At 40.3% G+C, this 25,083-nt stretch overlaps 1 protein-coding gene and 1 long non-coding RNA gene across 4 annotated transcripts in view; one reads left to right on the top strand and one right to left on the bottom strand.

Annotated features, from left to right (window-relative positions):
• Window positions 1-25,083, top strand: part of RAPGEF5 (Rap guanine nucleotide exchange factor 5) — a 134,097-nt gene that overhangs the window by 30,362 nt on the left and 78,652 nt on the right. For all 3 annotated transcript variants that reach the window (XR_014556737.1, XM_083705266.1, XM_083705267.1), the window contains exons 8-9: window positions 9,999-10,075; window positions 14,863-14,982. Coding sequence is in view for 2 of the 3 variants with exons in the window: in XM_083705266.1 (XP_083561392.1) it covers window positions 9,999-10,075; window positions 14,863-14,982 (197 nt within the window). In the remaining variant the exon portion in view is untranslated. The remainder of the gene's footprint in view (window positions 1-9,998; window positions 10,076-14,862; window positions 14,983-25,083) is intronic.
• On the bottom strand, window positions 14,806-22,923 carry LOC310828256. Its single transcript, XR_014556788.1, has 3 exons — window positions 22,506-22,923; window positions 21,372-21,509; window positions 14,806-14,943 (listed from the first exon to the last, which is right to left on the bottom strand). It is a non-coding gene; the product is annotated as an uncharacterized lncRNA (long non-coding RNA).

Here is a 25,083-nt window from a genome sequence, read left to right as displayed (position 1 = left end):
GGCACTCAACCAGGGTCTGTGTTCCTTTGGGGACAATGAGGCATGGTGGAGTCTACAGTGGCTTTGAAATATGACTTATTTACGCACATTTACAACGGAAGCTTTAAGTAAAGAGAGATTTCACAGCATTCTCACCTCAGGAGGGGCCCTGTCCTTCACCGCAGCCCAGCATTGGATTCCCAGGCACATCTGTGCCTCTCTCACAGCCTGCCAATATGGCTCTGGCCTTCACATCAACTCATCCAGTTCTCCTCCTTTTCCCACAACCCCTAAATTTCAAAAGGATACATTTTTTCCTATATATGGCATCACGCCCCCATCACCTGCAGAACCTCCTGCCTGGTTGATGGTTTCCATTGATAGCTTAATCATTTGCTCCCAACACCTTTTGTCATTCTTAACGACTTCTATCCCAGGTGAGGCCCTGGCCTGGGAAAAAAGACTTAGCCTGTATTTCCCACTGCCCTCGCATCTTTCCGTCAGTACTCCAGTTTGACATTCACTAACTCCAGCAGTTATGAGTGCCCTTGCACCCCCAAACTCTGTTACCCCAGATCTGGAACAGTATTATTGCTAGTGGAATTAGATCTTAATTAGTGTAGTACAGTATTTTAGGTATTAGTCACACTGCAGTGCTGCTTTGAGTAGTTGAAGTGGCAAGTACAGTAACTTGGAAGTTTGAGTGTGCATGCACACTTTTTAAACTATTGAACTGAACATTTCATATTACAACATCTTTTCTTTTGAAGTAATGCATGTAAGGTGATTTCTGGACCAATTGTGACTGTAAAAGTTGATTTAAAAGTTAATAATTTTTAAAATAATAAATCAGGCAGGCATAATTATAGTACAGTTTTATCAGTACACACTCTGATAATAGGAGGTGGTATAATAGGGTGCTTTGATTACTTTTTTCAATGTTGCAAAATTTGAGAGCTCTGTTGATGGATGTGATGTTCATGTATGGAAAAGCATTAGCTTTTGAGTGAAGATTTGCAGCCAGATTATCTGGCAACAGTACTGCTGTTATTTTAAAGCTTTAAGCAAATTTTGCTTGTGTGGGATGTACACACTTGCAAGTAAGTGCCTACTGTGAACTGACTATGAAGGAAAATGTAATTAGAAATCCCAAAAGATCCATTCCACAATGCAGATGGCTGTGTATGAGAATCAGATGTGTCCTTGTTATAGTGGAGAATTCATGGTTTGCTTCTTCAAAAAGTAAATAAGGTGGAAAGAACTGGATTATACAAAAGCATAACCAGTAATAGTGTTTTCTGGGGTTGAACCAGGACGATTGTGCCAAATAATTTAGAAACTTAAATGAGATTTGGACGTGAGTCAAAAAATCCAAAGCAAAAACCCTACAGCAGCATATGAAAAGAAACAGTCATAATGATAATTTAAGGACTTTTTATTGCAAAAGCTATTCCATCCGATTTAAAAAGACTTTTGTGTAGGATTGTTAAGCAGAAGAATGAAGTGTCTCTGAAGCCAAGTCATGTGCTGGTAAGAAAAATAATGTCAAGTTGTTGTCACAACAGGAACAGACTTGAGGAGAAGTATAGGTTATCCAAAATGCAATTAATTCTTCTAAGACAGCAGAGAAGAGAAGATCTATCTTCTAAACAGGACAGTAATGGGAAAACTCCTTTTAGTATAGGATGCAGAAGAAACTGTATTGGGATTATAAAGATACCATGACAAAGTTCCAAAGAACCTCACAAGTAGTTTTATGTGCCCAGGAGACCTTTGGAATAATCGTGCTTGCTTGATGCCCATGTTACAAAGCCTGGGGAGGTTTGTGGTACATTGAAGGAAAGCAAGTTTCTTTAAAAAAGAAAATCCACGGGATTCTTTGTTGCTCCTGCTGTAACCCTTTCTTTGAATGAGGGGGATTGTTCTGTGAGTCAAACGTAGAAGACTAAAAGAGTTAATTTTAAAGTTCTTTATTAGGCTCTTATAAAGACAACTAGAGTGCATTGTTTTGCAGGTTGAAAAAGTGCATACCTTTCATACACTATTAAGCTGACACTACAGTATTAGATGAATACACATCTATTAAAAGGTGGGGGGGAATCTAAAGGAGCTAGAAACAGTGATGGCAAATATCTCCTAGACTTGGTGGCCATCCAAAAGTTTGCTCTTTCCAGGACCCCTGTCTCTCAACGGAGCAGGGTTGTGTTCTGACCTTGTGCTTAATCATGTGAGCAGATAAATAAGTATGAGTCTCACGTGTCATACTATTTGTCTAGTGTGTTGCACAGTACACCTGGTGCACTGCCTAAACCTGAAGTACGTCTCTCCCTTCTCTAAAAATATGCAGTCATAAATTGGTAAAGGTAAAGGACCCCTGGACAGTTAAGTCCAGTCAAAAACAACTATGGGGTGCGGTGCCCATCTTGCTTCAGGTCAAGGGAGCAGGTGTTTGTCCACAGACAGTGTTCTGGGTCATGTGGCCAGCATAGCTAAATCTCTTCTGGTGCAATGGAACACCATGACAGAAACACTGTTTACCTTCCTGCCGCAGCAGTACCTATTTATCTACTTGCACAAGCATGCTTTCAAACTGCTAGGTTGGCAGGAGCTGGGACAGAGCAACGGGAGCTCACCCTGTGTGGGGATTCAAACCCCCAACGTTCTGATCGGCAGGTCCAAGAGGCTCAGTGGTTTAGACCACAGTGCCACCTGCCAGCATTTAAAAACTCAGTATAGAGAAGCCTAGGCGCAATGTTGTAACAATGTCTACTTATTTAGCTTCCCTTGTAATGGTATCTTAGGATATTTCTGACAGAAAGATCTGTAATGTCATTTTTGCTGAAGATGCCAAAATGATATTGGAATATATGAAGAATTCCAAATCCCAAATTTGGTAGAATAAATTTAAATTCAACCACAGAGGGGCTGCTTACCTAACTTTATTCCTGTTTGTTCAGATTTCAAACTATGCCCACAAAATATGTGACTGGTAAATTCTTTAATATAGTAACATAACAGGTGACGGTCATTGTATTTGTGGAGCGGGCCAGGTTGAATACATTGTCCACTACATTCGTTATTGCCCTTTATACAATTCACCTAGGAATAGATCCCCCTATTCATTCCAATATTCTTTAGAAGGTCAATCAGATGATTTCAAAATTAGATGGTAGCTTTACATGTGCCAGCAGCAAGAAAGTTACAAAGCCAGAAAAATATTTACTGCCAAGGAGATTTTTAAAATCTAAATTATTTTGGGAACTTTATAATTTTAAGTGTTCATAGTTTGCAGCTCTGAAAATGGATAGGCTTTAACTTGTCTTGGTTTTTTGTGATTTTATATATTAATGGCCACTGGGTACAAACAATGAAGAAAATGACGGGCAAATATCATTGATGATGGCTTCACGTGTCCTGTTATCATGCAACATTTTATCACTAACAATCACTTATATTTACATGTGGAACAATTAGGTTAACTGATGACATGGAGAAAAAAACCCTATTTCAGGAAATGGATTTAAAATAATAATTGGCACTCATTGTAGATTATAAGTCAGTGTACATAGCATTTTAATACTTGTTATTTAATGCAAGCATGCCTAGTTTTTGGTGCTTAAATTTGTGGCTTATCTCTCTTGCGGTCAATTTAGCTAGAGTAGAGAAAATGAACACTAATTAACTCCGTGTGTAATGCAATGTCAAACAGGCCACATTCTAAATTTTTAATTTTAATTGCAGAAGGCTTTTTTAATGATAAGACTTTCTTCCTTGCTTAACATCCTGCTATAAGCTATCATCTGCTGCTTATTTCTAAACACTACCAAATATTCCTTTATATTTGCAGAGATGGGCTGGTAGAATCCTGTTTCCTATTTGGTATCTTAGAAACAGATCCTTCGGGACTGATTCTCTATCTGGAAACTAAACTAGCATAATGAGTAGCCTTCTCTGCAAATTCAATATTAGCTTTACACCGCAGGTTAAAAAAAAGTTAATGACCATTTGCACACCAGAGATAGGAATTTTCCTTGCATTTCATAAGGCTTCCAATTTTAAAAAATACAGCGTTATGTTGGAGTAATGTATAGTTAGATTGATTTAAATTACACGCTATAATCACGAGGACACCCAAGAACACTTCAGCAAGAGGGGGGAAGTCTAGCATCAATGACACTTAAATTTGATACAGGCAGTTCTTGCCACAATAATCCCAATGGATAGGAGAGATACAGAAATGACAACCAGGATGTAAAAAATTGATATGCTTGCTTGGTGGGAGGAGGAGAAAGAGTTGCATATGTAGCAAGAGCTTTTGTTTTGTGTGCATATTTGCATTTGCTGCAGCGGATTCCACTATCAGAAACAATTTGCCTTTCAAACTAAAAACCTCTTATCTCTTTCGCGGCAGGGACTGTTGCTACAAAAGCAACATAAAAGTCCATTTTATATGGGTGTTTCCTATATAGGTAAAGGGACCCCTGACCATTAGGTCCAGTCGCGGACGACTCTGGGGTTGCGGTGCTCATCTTGCTTTATTGGCCGAGGGAGCCGGCGTACAGCTTCTGGGTCATGTGGCCAGCATGACTAAGCCACTTCTAGCGAACCAGAGCAGCGCACGGAAATGCCGTTTACCTTCCCGCCGGAGCAGTACCTATTTATCTACTTGCACTTTGACACGCTTCTGAACTGCTAGGTTGGCAGGAGCAGGGACCGAGCAATGGGAGACACCCGCTGTGGGTTAAACCACTAATATTGCTATATATGTATTACTAATTTGGATTCAGACCAGTATACATTATTGAATCAATGGTGTATATATATTTATACATTGGTATTTAGGGTTTAGTCGTGTACTCCGTCGTGAAATCTGTTCAGCAATGTTTTTAAGTCTCAGCCTTCAGCCTTAACCATTCTTGTTATCTATGCATTTTGGCACATGCAAAACCAATGATGTCTCCCATCTGTTTTTAGCCATTTTTTTTTCTTTTCATTTTGGGAAAGATTTGTATTCAGCTGTTTTGAATAGTTCTCTTTGTGACACTTTATGCGACACCTTAGTTCTCTGCCAACTAGCTGATAGAGAGCATTTTGTATGCTTTCGTTTCAAAATATATGCATAGGCGGGACAAAGGAAGAACCACACAACTTAATGACAACCCAAAACATGCGCAGTATTGAATTCTTGCATTCTAAGCCATTTCAAATCTTTTCCTGAGTTTTTTTAGTTTCTTTGCTTTATGTGGTTTTACAATCCTCCATATAAGATTGACGATACATTGCAAGTATTATACCTTGTTTGGTGCTATATGAACATAAGAAGAACTTGCTGAATCAGGTCAGCGGCCTGTCTAGTCTAGCATTCTTTTGTCACAGTGGCTAACCAGTGGAAAGCTTTATTATTATTTAAGTTGTCATGGTGTGGAACCTTCATCTGCTTAACTTGCCTCGATGATTGTCAGTTGCAGCTCATTGACAGGCTCCCCTTGCTAGCTTGGTCTATATTTACATCTACATAAATGACTGGCTGTGTAGTTCTAGTGCAGGCATAGGCAAACTCGGCCCTCCAGATGTTTTGAGAGTACAATTCCTATCATTCCTGACCACTTGTCCTGGTAGCTAGGGATGATGGGAGTTGTAGTCCCAAAACATCTGGAGGGCCAAGTTTGCTTATGCCTGTTCTAGTGCATTGTTGTTTAGTCATTTAGTCGTGTCTGACTCTTTGTGACCCCATGGACCAGAGCACGCCAGGCATTCCTGTCTTCCACTGCCTCCCGCAGTTTGGTCAGACTCATGTTTGTAGCTTCGAGAACACTGTCCAACCATCTTGTCCTCTGTCGTCCTCTTCTCCTTGTGCCCTCCATCTTTCCCAACATCAGGGTCTTTTCCAGGGAGTCTTCTCTTCTCATGAGGTGGCCAAAGTATTGGAGCCTCAACTTCACGATCTGTCCTTCCAGTGAGCACTCAGGGCTGATTTCCTTAAGAATGGATAGTGCATAGGCATTGGGAAATTTTTGTGTGTATGGTCCCTGGAATTTGGTCTGTAGAAAGAGTTGCCCTTAAGTCCTGTGGCAAGGAAGGAACCTCCCATGGCCCATTAACACACTCCGAATTATTATGGTCAATTAGTCTTAAATCCTTTGAGATCCCTTCCTGCAGATTGAAGAACATTACTAATATCTGAGTGGGTCAATGGTACATGGGTGGGGTCGTCACATCACCAACAAGGGTACTAGCCTGTGTGTCTGCTGAATCATTCAGCACAAAATGGTCAATGGTAAGTGTTAAATGTTAACACCCTATAAAGTTAAAGGGAGGAAATTCACACCTTCCTAGACTTTATTGTTTCTAGTCTGTTTGGCTGCAAAAAAATTCTTCACCATAATTCATTTGTTTGTGTAGAGAAATTTATCTCGCCAACCAGAAGTAGTATAATTTTTTAAAAAACCTACACAGTGCAATGGACAAGCCAAATGCCAAGAGTTTTATGACTTTTATTGTAATTAGGAATAAACACTTCAGATTAAAAACAATGTTGTTTTTTCAATCAAGGCAGTTCTGGACTATGTGTGACACAAAATGAGCATATGCAATAAGCTAACAAGAAAGGTGAGGTATACATGTATTTTATAAAATATATAAGCAGCCCATACATATTCAGAAGCTCTGAATAATGCCTTAGTGGATAGCTTTAAAATATAAATATGTTGTTAGGACCTTATAACTTCAGATGATCCTTACGCTACTAATTTTTTTTAAAGGAATTTCAGTGCATTTGCCTGGTGTCTCTTGTAATGTCTGCTGTTTGTATTTAAATACTATTTTGGATGGAAGTGGACACCCAAGAGCTCAGGAAGCAATACACAGTGGATTACATATTAACTGCATTTAAATTTAAGCTTTTGTTCCTTTGGAAACAACCCCCTTTTCTGTATCACAACCAGGCATAGTGTTATGTGTACTACATACATATTTAGGCACATCTTTCTATCTCTGGTGATGATTTGTTTTTCTCCGCATCCCCAGTTCATTGGCTAGATATCCCCAGTATCTCTATTCCAGCTATTAAACCCAAGCTCCTTTTGTTAAAATTCCAAATTCTAGAAACAGAAGATTTCAAAAAGTTGATACATATTAAAGACGCATAATTGGAATTGATTTCGCTTTAGGGGTTGTGTAACTTTACCCACAGGTCTGATTATAGACCCTTGCCCTTATGTTCATCTCTCAAGGTCCCCTGCAAACCATCTCTTGTGTGGGGGTTCTGTTTGCCAGATTGTAATTTTAGAACAGAATTATCTCCAGTTGAGTGGTAACCTACTGGAAAGCAGGGAGTTATAATAGAAGTGCTGAACCAGTCTTAATTTAGGCTGCAACAAATGACATATGATTATTACCCATCTTAACTGAATCTTCCATTAAGGTCAAAGTAGGTTATTTCTCTCTCTAAAAGAGCTCTGAAGAAATTAAATAAGCCTTACTTAGCAGGAACAATAATCCCCTTTGTGTATAACTCTACCGAGTCCCTTTCCTGGAGCAAGCCTTTACATTATTATTGGTTTTACAGAATATCTTGAAGGGAAATCCTTCCTGTACCCCACAAGGGAGCAACGAAATTAAATCAAGGCATAGCCTCCTGATCTTTAAGTGACCATTAAAAAATCAACAACCTGAACTCCTTCGGCTCATTTGCAGATGGACGCATTTGAAATTGCACTTCAGCAAGCTGATGCTCATTTAACATCCTCTCATTCTTTTATTCATGGTGACCTTTTCCATGGCTAGAACAGGATTTATAGGATAGGTAGAAATGGGGAGTGGCTGTAATAAAACCTGATTGCAGTCTTTGCACTCTAGTCACACTGTGCATGCCACACCAAACAGATGTGTGGCTCTAATAAACACTGCTTTTGTATTTAAAACAATAAAAGTAGCTTCCTTTGCTCTTGGCTGGAGGACGAATGGAGGAGCACAGTTTATGTTGGCAGAGCAGGAAATTTTATTGCACGGCTACAACCCAGAGATTGCAAGTCATGTCAGATTTTGAAGGAACTCTCAAAGACTCAACATATTCTAGCATTTTTCTCATCCCACCTTTTTGCATTACGGTGGTGATAAAGTAGGGAATGTTCACTTTTAAAGAAAAAAAGAATAACGTGAGTACCAGAAAGTGTAAAATTATTGCCCAATTTTGATACTTTATGAGAGAAATTCAGCATCGTATTTGCACAGTACATTTTGCACCACCTAATTTTCACAGCCATATGTTTGTTTTAGTATTCATGAGTTCTTGGGGATATTCATGAATTCTTAACTGTAGCAAAAATGCAGCATATCATTTTCCTTCTCAGGTGATTAATAAATTTGAGCATAACATGCTGCAGTTTAAAAAGTTGATATTGTTTTGATACCAAGACAGACAATGCGACCTGCTCCTTTACTCATCTTTAGCTCCGATGTATCGCCACTCTTGCTTCCTGTTCTGCCTGGAACTTCCTCTTAGAAGCCATGTATTTCATTAAGTTTTGGCTTTTCATGAAGTTTTGGCTTGACACTAAATGATGTTCCCTTTCTCTATCAGGCTGGCCTTTGCCTTTGCATTTTCACAATGGTAAGGGGGGCAAATTGTAAGCTCCTCGAAGCAGGGATCTGTATCTTTGTTTCTGCTACTCTGTTAAGTGCCATATACATTAGTGGCATTATGGCAAAATAATTATTTCAACTCTGTTGCCTGGAGTTTTGTAGAGCTTGAAAATTTGATTTATAGACAGCCCGTTTGTCTTGAGATTTGCTTGATGCACAAAAGAGGCAGAAGAGGCATTTTCAATTCCTTTACTTCCCCACAGGATAAAAATGCTACAACATAATTATTTTTAAAAAGCATATTTATATATGGTTAATAGAAATTTTAAAGCACATTGTGGTTCAACATGTGCTTGTATATGACATCTATGCCAACTTTTATAGACCTTGTCTAGAACAAAGTATATGTGATGTGGGAGATGCCCTGATGCCTTAAAAGCTTTAAAATGACCACCATATGGAGGCCTGAACTGGCTTGGACAATAAGAGCTTAACTCTTTTTCCCCTTGAGCTATATTTTTACCAATTGAAACTGACTCATCTGAGTTGCCGCTTTTTTATTTTCTATACATTTTCCAGTCTAAGGGCATTCCAGGGTTGGGGGTTGAATAGCGAAGGCTCTTCTGAGTGTCATTATTATACAGCCTAAGCCCATCAGAGGTGTGATAAGTGTGTACACACACACACACACACACACACACCACCAGCTGCAAGGCCTGGGGTGGATCGTTGTCCTGGCTTCCTTCAGGGGGCGGATCTCCACCTGCTGGGACCTTCCTGGGATCAGACAATTATGGCCCCTTTTGGACAGAGATGACTCCATACCTTGGTAACTTCCACATAGGATGATTACAATGGGCTTTATGTGGGGCTGCCCTTGAAGATGACTTGCAAATGTCAAGCTGGTCCAAAAGGCAGCGGCCACATTACTGGCTGTGGCTTCCATTAGAACTTTTATATCCACTGGTTGCCACTGCATTTCTGGGCCAATTCAAGGTCCTCGTGCTAGTGTTTAAAGCCCTAAATGTCTACAGCCCCAAATATCTGAAAGACCGCCTCCTTACTCACAGCCACTCTAAGGTGTCAAGATCAGCAGAGGGGGCCCTCTTGGTAGTTCCTCCTCCCTAACAGGTGAGTGATGACGACTTGAGAGAGCCCTGTGGCAGCCCCTAAGTTGTGGCATTCCCTCCCCAAAGAGCTGTAGTCTCCACAGAAGTGCACCTTCACTGTGCAGCTTTCATCAAATGCTGAAGACACATCTCTTTAACATGGCCTTGAGACACACATTTTAGGACTCACTCTAGTTGTGATTGTAATTCTTTTTAATGTTGTGTTTTGTATTGCTGTACCTTCTGCTCAGGGACCTTCTGGTGAAGGGTGGGGAATGAAGTCAATAAGCCTGTATTATAAATGTCTTTCGTTTCCTCTCATTTTAGCAATGAGTCAAAGTGGTGAAAACAGCACTGAAGAAGAAGCAGCTCAAGACGATCTGAAGGATGTCTATGATGCACAGGTAGAAAAATATTTCTAATAAGCATTCAGGAGCCTGGACTTCTGTTTGAAGTAATATCACTTGCTAGGGTAACACTTGAACCCTGCCCTGAAGAGAAAAATGACTCCTATGCAGTTCAGCGTGATATTGAAAGTGTGTTGATCTTGCAGTTTCCTGCAATTAAAGTTCTAATATCTTGGCAATCTATGTGACTGGATAGCCCCTTCTTGATATTTCTTACATATGTGTTATGCCATTAGACTTCATCATCTTGATTTTTTAAAAAAATAGTCTCTTGTAGACATGGCTGCATTTGGACGCAACATTGCCATAGATTTGCAAATTGGCAGGTGCCTAAGAATGCTGGTGTACACAGTTTGAGCTACTTAACTCCTTCCTTCATGGAGCTGATTGTCGCTACTGAAAATCCTAAAATCAGATTTGTCATTTACAGAATTTCATGTGTGGAATCTGTTTCAGTCACTTTTATAAGGTCACGCTAGACATGACACCGGGTATCTGTAATGAATGTTCTTTAAAACTTTAAAACTAGTTGCAGTGCCTATCCTAGTTCAGGTTTGTGGCACTGATGAAGGGGCATTCGACCTTCCACCGTGCCATCTATGCCAATGCAAAGCTTCCCCCACCTGCTATTTCCCCCACATACATAAGTATTTCCTGCGCTGGTTCTAGTTGCTCCAATACACTAGAAAACTCTGCAGGTATTGATAGAGGTGGATGGCTTATTTCATTCAGAAGTAAACAGAATCCATCATAATTAAATAATTTATCCCAGTGCAGCTGAAATGATCCTTCATTTAGCTGCTTCTCATGTCTATAAATTTCCTCATCAGTCTGGTTCTGCATGGTATAATAATTAGTTTATCTGAATGCTCATTTCAAGGTTTTGTTGCTCAATATTTAAAAACAAAAGAATTCATTAAGTGTTCATCTGCTCTAATAAGCAGCATGCTAATAAGATTATATGGGTGGATTATAGAAAACAACAGTAATTTAATTTCAGTGAATTCAGTCATTCAATTTGTGTGGAAGCTACTTGACAAAATTTGTGAAATTTTCAAAGGGTATATTAGTTACTGTCTTATTTTGACTTCGTGGAAATTGTTTGGAGTATTGAAACGGGACAAAAAAGGGTATTGGCAGGACTATATCCTATGGGGGGCATTCATTGTTGTGCGGGTGGACTTTGACTTGTGCAGTGGGACTTTGCCTTCCTCTCCTCCCCTGGCAGCTCTCATGTGCCCCTCAAATCTGCTCCAGGGGGTTCCCCAACCCCCAAGCATATTTTGAGGGTGCAGGGGGGATGCACAAGAACAGGAATCCCATTACACAAGCAGAGACTGAGAGCAGATATGATAGCCATCTTCAAATATCTTAAGGGCTGCCACATGGTAGAGGGAGCGTACTTGTTTTCTCCTGCTCTGGGGGTAGGACTCGAGACAATGGCTTCAAGTTACAAGAAAGGAGATTCCGACTAAACATTCAAAAAACTTTCTGATCGTAAGAGCTGTTGGGCAGTGGAACAGACTCCCATGTGTGGTGGTGAACTCTCCTTCCTTGAAGGTCTTTAAGCAGAGGTTGGATGACCATCTGCCATGGATGCTTTAGCTGAGATTCCTGCATTGCAGGGGGTTGGACTAGATACTGGTGTTATCTAAACACCCAAAAGAGTTTTTGGGCAAAGAACTAATTGAACCAGTTAAAGTCTTCAAATCTGAGAGCTGTGTATAATCTATACCTTTAAAACACATTAAGCACGTATTTCCCCTCAAATAATTCTGCACGCTGAACCTTGTTAAAGGCTGCAGAGAACTGTAACTCTGTGATGGGTAAACTACAACACCCAGAATGCTTTCAGGGAAAGAATGTGCTTCAGATGTGTTTTAAAGGTGTTTAGTGTGTACACAGTTTAGGTCATAAGTTTTGAATCATCTGGAACATGTCTCTACTGTGCAGAGCATCAAAACTGTAGTGCATTTTTGTCTGTGGGAAAAGGCCATAATTTTATACTTGCAAGCTTGAAGTTTTTAAGGCTAAACCCTGAGCTTAATTATTTTACTGGAGTCAAATTTGGATTGATGTCTATTGGCAACCATTGCCCAAATCCTTAGACCAGTCTTATCTGTACCTGAATGTGACTCAAATTACTCTTTGCAATCAGAAGCTTGTTTTCTTATTTTCATACAGTCATGGCTAAGGACATTCAACTGCTGGTTTTAGTTGTATTTAGACCTCTCTGGCTTGCTTCCCTTAGTTGTGCTTAATTCACATGAGAGCAGTTGGATGACAGCCATTCACTTAAGGTTATGTTTTTGTGACATTTCACCACAAAACATACTAACTGTAGGTCTCAGCAAAGCAAGAGATCTCTTGAGACACTGTCTGTTTGATACTTTTTTTTTACAGATATCTGCACAAAGAACTAATTACTCCAATATTAGTTTCTGATCTAGGATGCTTAGCTGATGTTTATGCAACTTTTCTCCTTGCAGACTGAGACAATCAGAGTCTGCACAATTTATAGTGATTTTAATTTGTGTGTGTGTATATATTCAATTTTATCTGTTCAGTTGTGTTTTTATTTGTACCTTGTACATAAATTGTAATGGCTGGCGGTTGATTATGTACCTATTATCATTCAGTGAGAATCCGGTCAGTAGCATCGTCTTGCTCAAGTATGGAACAGAATCTTGCCAGTCTCCTGCTTCCCTAGATTTCTGATCAGGTGGCAAAGTGTCAAAACACTTGGCAGGACAATGACTGGCTCACCAACTGATTATATTCACACTACCTAAATTATCAGTATCAGGGATGAAGTACGGTATTTTTCCGTGTATAAGACTAGGTTCCCCCCCTAAAAAACAATGTCAAAAATTAGGGGGCGTCTTATACACCCCTCCATTTTCTTAAATCTGTGTCCCCAGAAATAGGGGGCATCTTATAGATGGGAAAATATAGTACTTATAGCTTTCCAGATATTGCTGGACTTCAGCTCCCATCATCCCTGACCATTGGCCATATTGGCTGGCGCTGATGGATGTTTTAGTCCTGCAACATCTGGAAGGAACAGGTTTCCTACACCAGCTTTATATGGTTTAATTGAGGGCACACAAAACTTTACAGGTTTGGTGGAAGCAAAAAGAACTGCTTTTACAGTTTTGTTTGCAACCAGCAGGAGTTTCTGTGGTCCTTATGTAAAGCTAGACTATCTCTGAGGGTAAATCTTGCTTGGAACTTCTTTGAGTTGAACGTGGTGAAAGCGTTTTGCCCTCTATTTCTCTGGAGATCCAATATTTCACCTTCTTGCCACTTCTAGCTTATTCATTTATCAATGTTACGGCTTTCCTCTAGGGACATCTTTTCCAGGACTTGCTTTGCAACCAAAAGGGCTGTGTCAACACTCTGGTCAATGACTGTTGCCAAAGCCAAAAAAATAGCTTGTGATTTTTCTTTTGTGTAAAAACACAGAAACTTCTTGTGCTGTTTTGGAGCGTTTCTGTACACGTTGTGTGCTTTAGGAGCCTGATCCATTCAACCCACGTAGGAACCACATATGATCACCCACACATTGATGGGAATAACATACATTAAAGCTTAGAGTGGGGATATTTTTCCATCCCATTAATTTGATGAGCATCTTGCTACACATACCTCACATGTATGCGTAAGGCAAAATGCATGGGAATAGAATGCTATAATGCCAGACTCCATGCGTTGGTATGGAATGTGAGAAAAGGCTTTATGTGCATGCAGTTGCAGAGAGCTTCCAATTACATGGATAATCAGGTTTTCCCAATCATAGGTATAGATCCTGTGCTTATATTGTCGTGTGTGCATAGGGTCTAGTCTTACCTTTGAGCCAGTACACAGAGGATAGGGCCAACAAGGATGATTTCACTTCCCCATCATTGTGAATATGAAAAGAGGGTGTATAACTTGTGATTTACTGAGGTTTGCTGGCACTCTCTTTTCTTGACTGGTTTTTGGCTTGTTGAACCCGGATCATACAGATAAATACTATCAGGATAATATGCTGATAGTTGAGGGGTTGTCTCTAACTTGTTGGGGTGAACATGAGAATTAGTTTGCATATTCCAGACTTCTGTTTCCATTTGCAGTAACACGAGTAGGCATAGAATAGATGCACATACACCACTAAATACAAAATTTATATATCAAAATGCTATGTTGGTTCCCATGGTAGTATTATGATCATGAAGCAAAGCACTCACTTTTATACCTTTTTCCAGTTCTGTGTGTCTGAAGCACACAAGAATTTATTTATTTTCTCTGCTATCATTTGCTCTTGACTTATTTCAGTGGCTGTATTTTAGCCATAAAGAGAAGGGTGGAGTGTGAGAAATAGAAGATTGTGCTGTTATTTTTAGGGATGACTCTCCTGCTCTCCATCCTTTTCCAGGGCTGTTCTTGGCTAACTTTCCCATGGATTTCTAACCTCTTGCTTCGGTTCTCTTATGTAACAGGAAATAGGTTGACGGGAACAAACGCACTGTTAGCATATCAGCTGCACACATAATAGCAGCTGATTTAGTTCATGCTGTCTTCATTTTGCTAAGCAGACACTATATAGCACAAAAAGAAGGAAAAAGAACTTCGGGAGCCTTTTCACCCAAGGGAGAACATTATAATTCTGCTCTGCTCAAAACTGCAGAGTTGAGGGGAAGCTTGATGTGGAATATGTTCTTCTTTTAAAGTTAGAAGTCTGGAGTGTCATGTCCTGGGATTGTGGATTTAAGTATCTCTTTGCTTTCCCTCCAACTCTCAAGGCAGGAGTTATGTGCAAGCTTCATGAACGAGAGGATATTGGACGCCTTGAACTCGTCCAGAAACTGGCAAGAGAAAACCTTCTACAGACAGATAAAAAAGAACAAGAGAAAACAGATCAGGTAGGTCATTTTTTCAGTTTTTAGTTTTTCAGAAGAGTAAGCTCACTGTTTACAGTTCTGCAAAGTGAGTCATGACTAGTTCCCAATGGAATCAATGGAACTTAATTTGAGTGCAAGTCTATGCATGTCAAGTCAGAAATAAGTTCCCTTTAGGAAAAGTTTGCACTCTCCTGAGGAGATATTTGTGGAAACCAACAGTTCTGATGAAATGTTGTTGTTCAAATAACATTCTTTCAGTAGAATTTGAGATATTAAGAAACGCATTAAATGCATTCAAATTCATCCGTTTTTACTTTATAAATATTTTAAATGATTATATTGCTTTTTCATTCGACCCGGTTTATGTAGAAATTTAACACGGTGACCAAACATAAACCAAGACTGTAAGCGATAGAATCCGGCCAAAAATAAATAAATCAAGCAGTCAAATTAAATTAGCCTTTGAATCAGCTGCCAAGAGTCATCCAGTGGGATTTACAGCCCTTCTGTGTGGGGAGAATGGGCTTGATCTCCCTGGGAGGAGGTAAGTCTAGGGCTTCAGGGGCAACTGTGGAAAAGGCCTTGTGCCTAGTAAATTTTATTTCCTATAGCACAGGTATATGTAGGATGGCCTGGTTGCGGTATCACAGTTGGCTTTGTACAGGGAGAGGCAATCTGGCAGGTATGTTGATGGCCACCCATGAAGGGCCTTTCAAATATGCACCCAACACCTTGAATTGGGCGCAGAAGCTGACAAGGCAGCCTGTGCAATTGCGGCAAAACCAGGTTGATGCAAATATTGCCTCTCAAGATTTATTATGGGAACAAGCCATGGTATTCTGAACCAGCTGCAGCTTCTGCGTTGTCCTGAAGGGCAGTTTTGTACTTATTTTCTTCTTCTTTTTAAAAATGAACATGGTTTAGAGGCTACTTGGGGAAATTTTTTGTTTGGTTGGTTATTCATCTATTTTTAAGCAAGTATATATTTCAATCCATGCAGTCTCACAGCAGTCTGCAACTTTAAAAGACAACCTAATGTGCTCTTGTTTTAAATTTTAAATTTAATTTTTTTAAATTTAAATACAAATTAATATACAGAATTCACTAATTAGAACAGTCCTCAAAGCCATCCCTCCCTTTCCCCGAGACCTAGGTGGAGAAATGAGTAGAAACAAATTCTATCCTAAAGTAGTTATACAGATGGTAGATATTAAATAAAAGCCCCACGTTCTTTATTGGATAGCTTGTTTTGTTCTCTCTATGATATTTTGTTTGTAGAGTAGAAAATATTTTTCCTAGCTGCATGCTAGTTTAGAACCGCCCAGAAACAAAAACAAAAAGGTTGTAGCAGTGTGTGTGTGTGTGTGTGTGTGTGTGTGAAGATCACCAATATTTTCATTAAACACAAACTGATCTTGCAGAATCCTTGTGGCAAGCTAGCAAAATAACATGCCAAAATGGGGTGGGCTTTTTGTTTTTGTTTTCCCCAAACAAACAAAGGAAATCAAACCTTATTTGAGAGCACCACTGAAATTTGTTCAACAGTACCGTAAATTGCACTTGAAAATTATCAGAGAAGAGAGAAAATTTCAGATAAATTCTGATGGTTGGGGTTGCATGGTTTTAGCACACTTTCAGGGTGTGTGAGGGGCATTTGTGTGTCTTCTTTCCTTCATTTAAATTAGGGTGATCCAATGCACAGCCTGAGGGCCAAAGCTTTTTTGGTGGCCCTTGGTAACATTTGATGTCCACCCCCCCGGGCTTTGGGAAGGGAGGCATGAGGGCTCTAAAAGGGTTCTTAGAATCCTCCCTTCTTATTCCCAAAGTCTAGTTAATGCTTTCCCAGTTTTGAGAAGGATGTGGGAGGGCTCTGGATCCCTGCCAGAGCCCTTGCACCTGCTTTCCAAAACCAGGCACCTTGCCTAGCTGCCTTTAGTAAGGGAGCATGAGGGCTAGCCAGGGGGCGTCAAGTTTAGGCCTCCCCACCCCCTTGCGATAATGCAGAATGTGGCTCACAGGTTCCATGTCTTGCTGCCTACTTGGTATAAAACGTTGGGCTGCCCTGCATTCTGGGTGTCTGCACATTCTGAAAACCCCACAATGTCCTCAGCTGGACCTTCCTGTAAGCATGGTGTCTGTCTATTGTAAACCACCCTGTGATGTGGTGAAGGTTCAGAAAACAAGGGCAAGGCCATTGTTTCTCGTTATTAGGAGATTGGCTCTTGCAACATTCCCCCTTTCCTATAGTCTTGTCTTTCCTATGGCAATAATAGATTACATCTTGATAACGACAGCTATATTCCAGTCATTAAGACCTTTGATCTCTGTTGCTTTGTACACAACCTACAGACTTAAAAAAAAACTTGATGCACTGATGTCTCCATATAATGATTTTATCGTTCCTGTTCATGTGGTGAATATGTTATCTAAATGCAGCCCCAGGTGGTAATGGTTAGCATGCTGGAAAGAACTACTGCAGGCTATAGCTTGTTATGGCATGGTAAATATTAGCTACTAATGCATAAGGGGAACCTTAAAACAACATATTAAGCAGGCAAGACCAGTGGAAACACATCAAAAACTTTTGGAAGCAGAAAATATATATATATAAGCATATGGATGGATGCAATCCAGCAATTTGCATGATTAAGACTGACTAGAATTTGATCTTCCTTGGCACACAATAAAAGAATGTTTGGCAAAATGCAGGGTATTGACTGCAGCCATTTTTTATTAATTAAAACGGAGTTTTACAGCACCTTAAAGACTAAATGGTGCTATTCAATGCTAGTCCTACTCAGAGGAGACCCAGCAAAGTTAATGGGCATAACTGATTTTAATTCATTAATTTCAGTGGATCTGCTCTGAGTAGGACTTCGTTGACTACAACCCTAACAAAAAGCATAAACTTCTGTATACTACAGACTACTTTGCTGAATGCATAAGCGCTGTACTGTGTTACAGATACATGAGGTAGGTACACACACACAGAGAGAGAGAGTGCTTGGAATGGGAGAATGAAACATAGAAAAGTATGGACAGTGTGAAATACCTGGTTTAACAGTGGTAATGCACTAAACAGTTGTTGGTAGAACATATATCCCAACATTGGTTTGCCTATTCAACACATACAACGTGCTAAAAAAAAACCTGGTTCAATCCAGAAGTGGCAGCATTGAATCTCTTGATGTATCCTAATTCAGTGTTTCATGTTGCAGTCTCACTTTGATGTTCCTTTCCTCCAGGATGACAACCCTTAGCTCAGAGTTTACAAAATTACCTGGAACATCAAAATGTTCCATCGCTGTTTCTTAATAACTGTTTCAGACGACAAATTTGTGAGATACAGTCGTACCTTGGTTCTCGAACACCTTGCGACTCGAACGTTTTGGATCCTGAATGCTGAAAACCTAGAAGTGTTCCGGTTTGTGAACGTTTTTTGGAAGCCGAACGTCCGATGTGGCGTCCGCTGCTTCCGCTTGACGTACTTCAGATTTAGGCAGTGCAACACACTAGACAAATAGTATGACATGTGAGACTCATATATTTATTTATCTGCTCACATGATTAAGCACAAGGTCAGAACACAACCCTTGTGAGACAGGGATTTGCTTCTCGGAGTCTGCTTTAATGTGAGAGGTATCTGGCAACAAGTAAGGCCAACAAAGTGGCAGCGAAAATAATATTACAGTGGGGTTATAGAAGCAAATTTTAATCTTTTTTTTTTATAAAAAAGGTATGAAATATATATACCCGTCTAAATTTTCCAGTAAAGTGAAGCAAAGCCTGAACTGTGCCTCTGCTTTCATCGGAACTTCTGATTATTAAGAATTGTTGGCCTCAGCTGGTTTTTGAATGGCTCTTCCTGAAGAGGAAGTGTGCCTTTTCCTCCCTGTACTTTCCCTTAAGTTCTGTTGTGCATTAAATTGAGTAGAAGCCAGGCTCAGACTGCTGGATGACTGGATTAGAGATGGGTGGGTAGGTCAAAAGAGGTGAAATGTATGCCAGCAGTTTTGTACATATAAACTGAGTACGGGGGGAAAAGGGTCTGGATTTATTTTACTTTATTTCATTCTACTGCATTTCCTCATTTCCCCCCAGAGGTGCAATATGCTTTTTATTGCGTCTCCTCCCATCGTACCAAAAAATATCAGAGTTGGGACTGGGATTGTAGCCTGTCTGAAACCTTGGAGAACTGCTCCCAGTCGCTGCAAGCAGTACAGTGGTACCTCGGGTTACATACGCTTCAGGTTACAGACTCCACTAACCCAGAAATAGTGCTTCAGGTTAAGAACTTTGCTTCAGGATAAGAACAGAAATCGTGCTCTGGCAGCGTAGTGGCAGCAGGAGGACCCATTAGCTAAAGTGGTGCTTCAGGTTAAGAACAGTTTCAGGTTAAGAACGGACCTCCGGAACGAATTAAGTACTTAACCCGAGGTACCACTGTACTGAGCTAGATAGATAGATCAATGATATCACTCAGTATAAAGCCTCATATTGGTTCAGAATACTGGATGTGTTGATGAATGGTAGTATTATATAATTATCTCATTGAGGTAATTGAATGATGATTAGGCTTAATCCATAAACAGACAAAATTCACGTGCGGGGGGGGGGGGAGCGGTCAATTTGGATTTTTCAGTACTGAGATTTCTCCTGGTTGTTTTAACTGTATTAATAACAGTTGTTGCAAATGGGTTGAAGTGAATATTAGAACATGTTCAGCTATGCACAATACCTGTAGGACCTTACACTGACACAAATAGATCCACTGGTGGAAAAATAGGAAGTATGTTAGCTCTATTAACTAGGTTTTAATGATGGCTGTCAATGAGAGTACCTTATAAGAGGTATAACTATGAATGGAATCTTCAGATAACTCTGTGATTTCCCTGTCCCAGGTGTCTTTGTGCATTGAGGCAAGTTAGGGAGGAAATGAATGAGCCTAAAAACTGTACCTAATCTCTGTATGTGTAGATGTGGAGAAGAGAAATTGTCATGATTCTATAAGCAGCACCTCCGACCACTAGGTGGTGCTGTTCTATGTTCTTAGGGCTTAGCTGAGTTTCTATTTTTCATCTTGCAGTTCTGTCAGTTTAATTTTAAGACCTCTGTGTCTGTTATTCTAAGCAAGTTTTACAACTGGTAATCACAACAATGGAAATAATTCTTACTGACGGCAAAGAAACTTGATGGTTATTCAGCTGGACCTGAAATGAATGAGTACCTGGATGAATTTGAGCTTCTTGTCTTAGTGAAAGAGTGGACTGATCAGAACACACACCCCACAGTTTTTCTACAGTGTGATAATAAGGCATTTTATCTGCAACTTACCAGTGCAAACTGTGACTCGTGAAAGCAATTCTGTAATCACTTAAAAGGCATGAGATAGACTTAGGTCTTTCAAAATGCAGGAAGGAATGGCATGCTAGGGGGAGACAAGTCAGGAAATCTCTGCATATTAATTTAATTTGAGAAAGCAAATTAATAAGAGCTTCCCCTGCTTCTCTGTATGTCCATGTGGTGATTTAAGTGAAGCAGAACCTGCTTGACCAAATATAAAGCTAGCTTTGTAGAGAGGGGGGCCACCTCATAAAAGACTATGGTGTGAAATACTAGTAACTGGGGAGCTTCATAGCCTGCTAGTTAAAGAAGACACAAGATAAGCCAGTGGACCATATTGTATGCAGAGTGCAGAATGTGAAAGCAGGTATTATTTCATTAAAGGTGTATGCTTAGAGCGGGCTTTCCCAACTTTGGCTCTCCAGATGTTGGACCACAACTCCCATCATCCCTAGCTAGCATGATCAGTGGTCAGGGCTAATGGGAGTTGTAGTCCAACAACAAGATTGTAGTCCCAAGGTTGAGAAAGGTTGGCTTAGAGCAACTCTCATGACACCAGCAGCCATCCAGGAACAGCTTTTCAGAGCAGCTGGAGAAGGTCTAGGAGTCTCCAGCCCAAAGGCATTTGCAGACAATGTAGAGGAAAAAGGTCAATGGAAGCAGAATTTCCCATGCAAGGGGAAGATGTATCAGAGAATCTGGAAGTTTAATGTATAACTGAAATATCTGCCATGCTGATTGTTGAGAGATAATTTATATAAAGCATTTTGAAATGAAACTCTTATGCAGAAAAAGAGCAGCTTACAATGATCAATAATAAGACAGTCACTGCCTGTAGGCTTACAATAAAAAAGTCACAGCACAAATTTAAGTCACATGCTTTGAATCTTAAAAAACTCACAGCCATTCTCATTATCCTCCTAAAATAGATTGGTAAATATCCTAAGATCTTTTAATAAATACAGCTTTCAAGTTTACATAGTCAATGTTCAGTGAACTTTATACAAATAAAAATGTTCTTAAGTATTTTTGTTGCTTATGACATTAAAATTTAATGTTTCACTTACAGCGCTAGGCACAGTGCCATGGGAGTTAAGTTTGGGCTGGATCCTTGAAGTCCAAATGCCACAGGAAGGTCTACTTAGAGCGTAATCAATGGCTGATCCATGAAGAGAATCTTACAGATGTTCTTGATGCTACTAATCCTAAGATGACAGACAGACAGTCACACACACACACACTGCCCGGGCACGTACATGCACACTCACTGCACTGCATCCTATTTTCCTCACATTCGGTATTCCCTCATGTGTAATTCCTGCCAGCAAGGAACATATGCAGCACCACTGCAATTTAATTTATATTTGATTTGGCTGATGAAAAGCTTGCAGAGTCCCTGAAATACCCTTGAGCAATTGCAAAGTAAGTGACAATGCAATCTTCAAAATCAGCAAAATGTATTTATGTGTGATGCAGGTACCTGAGCGGTAGTAATGCTCCTTGCTTGCTCTCTAGTTTGGTTATTTGCAAGCAGTGCTTGCAATGGTCTTCCAGCTTGATCTTCTTCCTGTTCCTCCCGCCCCACCCTCTGATTTCAAGCCCAAAGACAATTGTACTCTTTCATTGACTTAGAAATTGATTGGAGAAGACGTCACTGAGAAGCTCCTTGCCATTGTGCAGAAGGGAAAGGGGAAAGGGACTATTAGACCGGTATACATGCTATCATCAGATGATTTGAGATTTGCTCCTCATCTGTGCTTCACCACTATATAGAAATCAGCTGACGAAGGAAGTGACGTTTCTTTCTGCTTTTCTCTCCTTCTACCATGTGAAGCCGACCAGGCAACATGTCTGGGCTTGAGCGCTTTTGTTTATTGCTCCTGTTCATAACTTATTTCATATGGAGGAGCAGCTTAGTATGGAAATGGTACATAAGAATTGTAAGCTATCAGATAAGCAATTTTTTAATGAATCTGAGTGGGCAAGTCATTTTTCTTCTGCTTGAAGATAGCTCAAGTAGGTTTTTCTTTAAATATATATATATAGAAGTAGGATTGGAAATCATGTCTGCAGTCCTATATCCACTTTCCTGGACTAATGAGTCAACACGTATAAGATTGTGCTATAGAAGTCATAATTCCTTCATTTATATGTCTTTCTTGGTGATTTAAAACTATTTAGGTGCAGTGCTAAGGACATACCCAGTTGGCACCCTGCTATTAATATGTATCTCCTCACAGAAGGAGACTTGCCGCCAGCTCTTCCACTCACTGCCCAAGACCTCTTCACACATTACTGTTAGAGACGGTGACCACACTAGGGCATTGTGATCCCACATTGTGCTCATGCTGCAGAATTCTGACAGCAATCCAGGCTTCCTGTTGCCTGCATTATGTGTGGCAATATAGTCACAAATGCACTTGTCACACATGAACGTATAGATGTGGGATACATGCAGTTTGATGCATGTGAATGATTCTGACAGACCCCTTACAGTGGGCTTTTGTTTTCTTCTGTTTTCAATCCTTACTTGTCAGCCATCCTCTCATCATGTTTGCGAAATAGGGGTGGGCTTTTTAAAAAAGCTCTGTCCATACAGTGCATATAGGTTGAGCTGTGTGTGTGGTGGCAGCCATTATAGCCTCTCTGGTTTGCAAATTTCCCTATGGGCCCTTAAGGTCAAATAGCTCCCAAGAACCCCTTCTGCTTGTTGTTGTTTAGTCGTTTAGTCGTGTCTGACTCTTTGTGACCCCATGGACCAGAGCACGCCAGGCCCTCCTGTCTTCCACTGCCTCCCGCAGTTTGGTCAAACTCATGTTCGTAGCTTCGAGAACACTATCCAACCATCTCGTCCTCTGTCGTCCCCTTCTCCTTGTGCCCTCCATCTTTCCCAACATCAGGGTCTTTTCCAGGGAGTCTTCTCTTCTCATGAGGTGGCCAAAATATTGGAGCCTCAGCTTCACAATCTGTCCTTCCAGTGAGCACTGAGGGCTGATTTCCTTAAGAATGGATCGGTTTGATGTTCTTGCAGTCCATGGGACTCTCAAGAGTCTCCTCCAGCACCAGAATTCAAAAGCATCAATTCTTCGACGATCAGCCTTCTTTATGGTCCAGGTCTCACTTCCATACATCACTACTGGGAAAACCATAGCTTTAACTATACGGACCTTTGTTGGCAAGGTGATGTCTCTACTTTGGATGTCTACTTTGGATGTCTCTACCATGCTACTTGCATGGTATTATATTGTTAAGAGTAAAGCCTTGTTTTGTTTCTTTTGGAGAATAATCAGTGTAGTTGTTAACACTATAGCATGGGGAGTCTAACATGTCCAGAGCGGCTGGGACAGCCCAGCCAGATGGGCATGGTACAGAAAATAAATAGTTGTTGTTGTGATGCTGATGCTGCTGATGTCCAGCGTTCTAAGACTCCTATAGAGCAGTTGCCACCTGTGGTTCTGAGGAAAACGCCTTGGCTTTTTGGTGCTTTAAGGCTGCCATCCTGTACACACCCACCTGTCAATCACATGGGGTCATTATATCAACATTTGGCCAGTGAGGCCAATCCTGATAAAGATCTGGCCCTTGGAGCCAAAAAAGGTTTTCTACCCTAGATTGAAGCTTCATGACTCTATTCTTCTTTTGAAAAAGAAAACTCAGTTCTGTGGCCCCATATATACCAGTGGCACATTAGAATGATGACTTGGGTGTGAACTTCATCTACTGCTATGGAGCCTCTTTGGAATCATCCACTTGTTTGACGCTAGCTCTTGAATTAATCATCAAAGTGCTATATAGAAATAAGTATGAGTCTTGTGCAGAAATGTTAAACAAGGAGGCTATTAAAATACTGCCTTCTTTTGTTCTACTATTCTGTAAAGGAACCGATGCATTTCTGGTGTAAATTCAATATAATTGCACATAAACAGCACTGTGCTGCTAATGTAAAAAATAAAAAATAAAAATCCTGCTGTAACCTTCATTCACTTTTTTTTATTTATTTTTAAGCCCACCATATTACTGCATAATTTATTGGATGAAACTCTTCTTGAATTTTATACACCAGCACGTGGAACAGATTTGTATAGACAGGTGGAGTGTTTTCCACACCTGGGAATAAACCTTAATTAAGATATAAAACATGGTTCATTATGGGAATTTATCTCCTTTGGCAGCTTAACTCATTTCCTGTGTGACACAGGAGAGAACACAGGCATGTCAGTACGGGAATCTACTCTGAAAACGTGAGCCCAGTTGAAATAAATGGGGCTGGTGCCAGTCCAGCATGTTGAGAATTGGATCAAGTCGGAGCCAGGAAAGAGTGCATGTGTCACTTCTGCTTTTATGACAGTTTAATGGTTCCAATCCTTTTACAGCCTCTCGCTTCCAATTTACCATGTGCATGTTAAGTGCTTGCCACTGCAAGCTCCCCTCTCCTTTCCACAGACAATATGCCTAATGTACATCAGCTGCACTGCATTGTTGTGGAGAGGAACCGAATGCTAAATGAGCAAGGGCTTTTATAGAAATGAAAGCAGGGGCAAAACTGCTTCATCGTGGGAAAATGGTGCCAATGTCACACAGTCTCATAGCTGCCTGCATGCATATTTTACGGAACACTGCATTCTGTCCCCCCCCCCCAGGTATATTTTAAATTTTAGGGTTTTATTTGTTCGCCCCTGCTTCGATAAGTTTCCTGCAGTTGCATGCTGCTGCATTTTAGTAAATATATTACATTGGGATGGGGTGAGTTTTAAAACCAAATGTGTGTATATATATTTT

This window comes from Podarcis gaigeae, assembly GCF_964106915.1.
Source record: "Podarcis gaigeae genome assembly, chromosome: 12".
Taxonomy (NCBI): domain Eukaryota; kingdom Metazoa; phylum Chordata; class Lepidosauria; order Squamata; family Lacertidae; genus Podarcis; species Podarcis gaigeae.
This window is presented reverse-complemented; position numbering and strand designations above follow the sequence as displayed.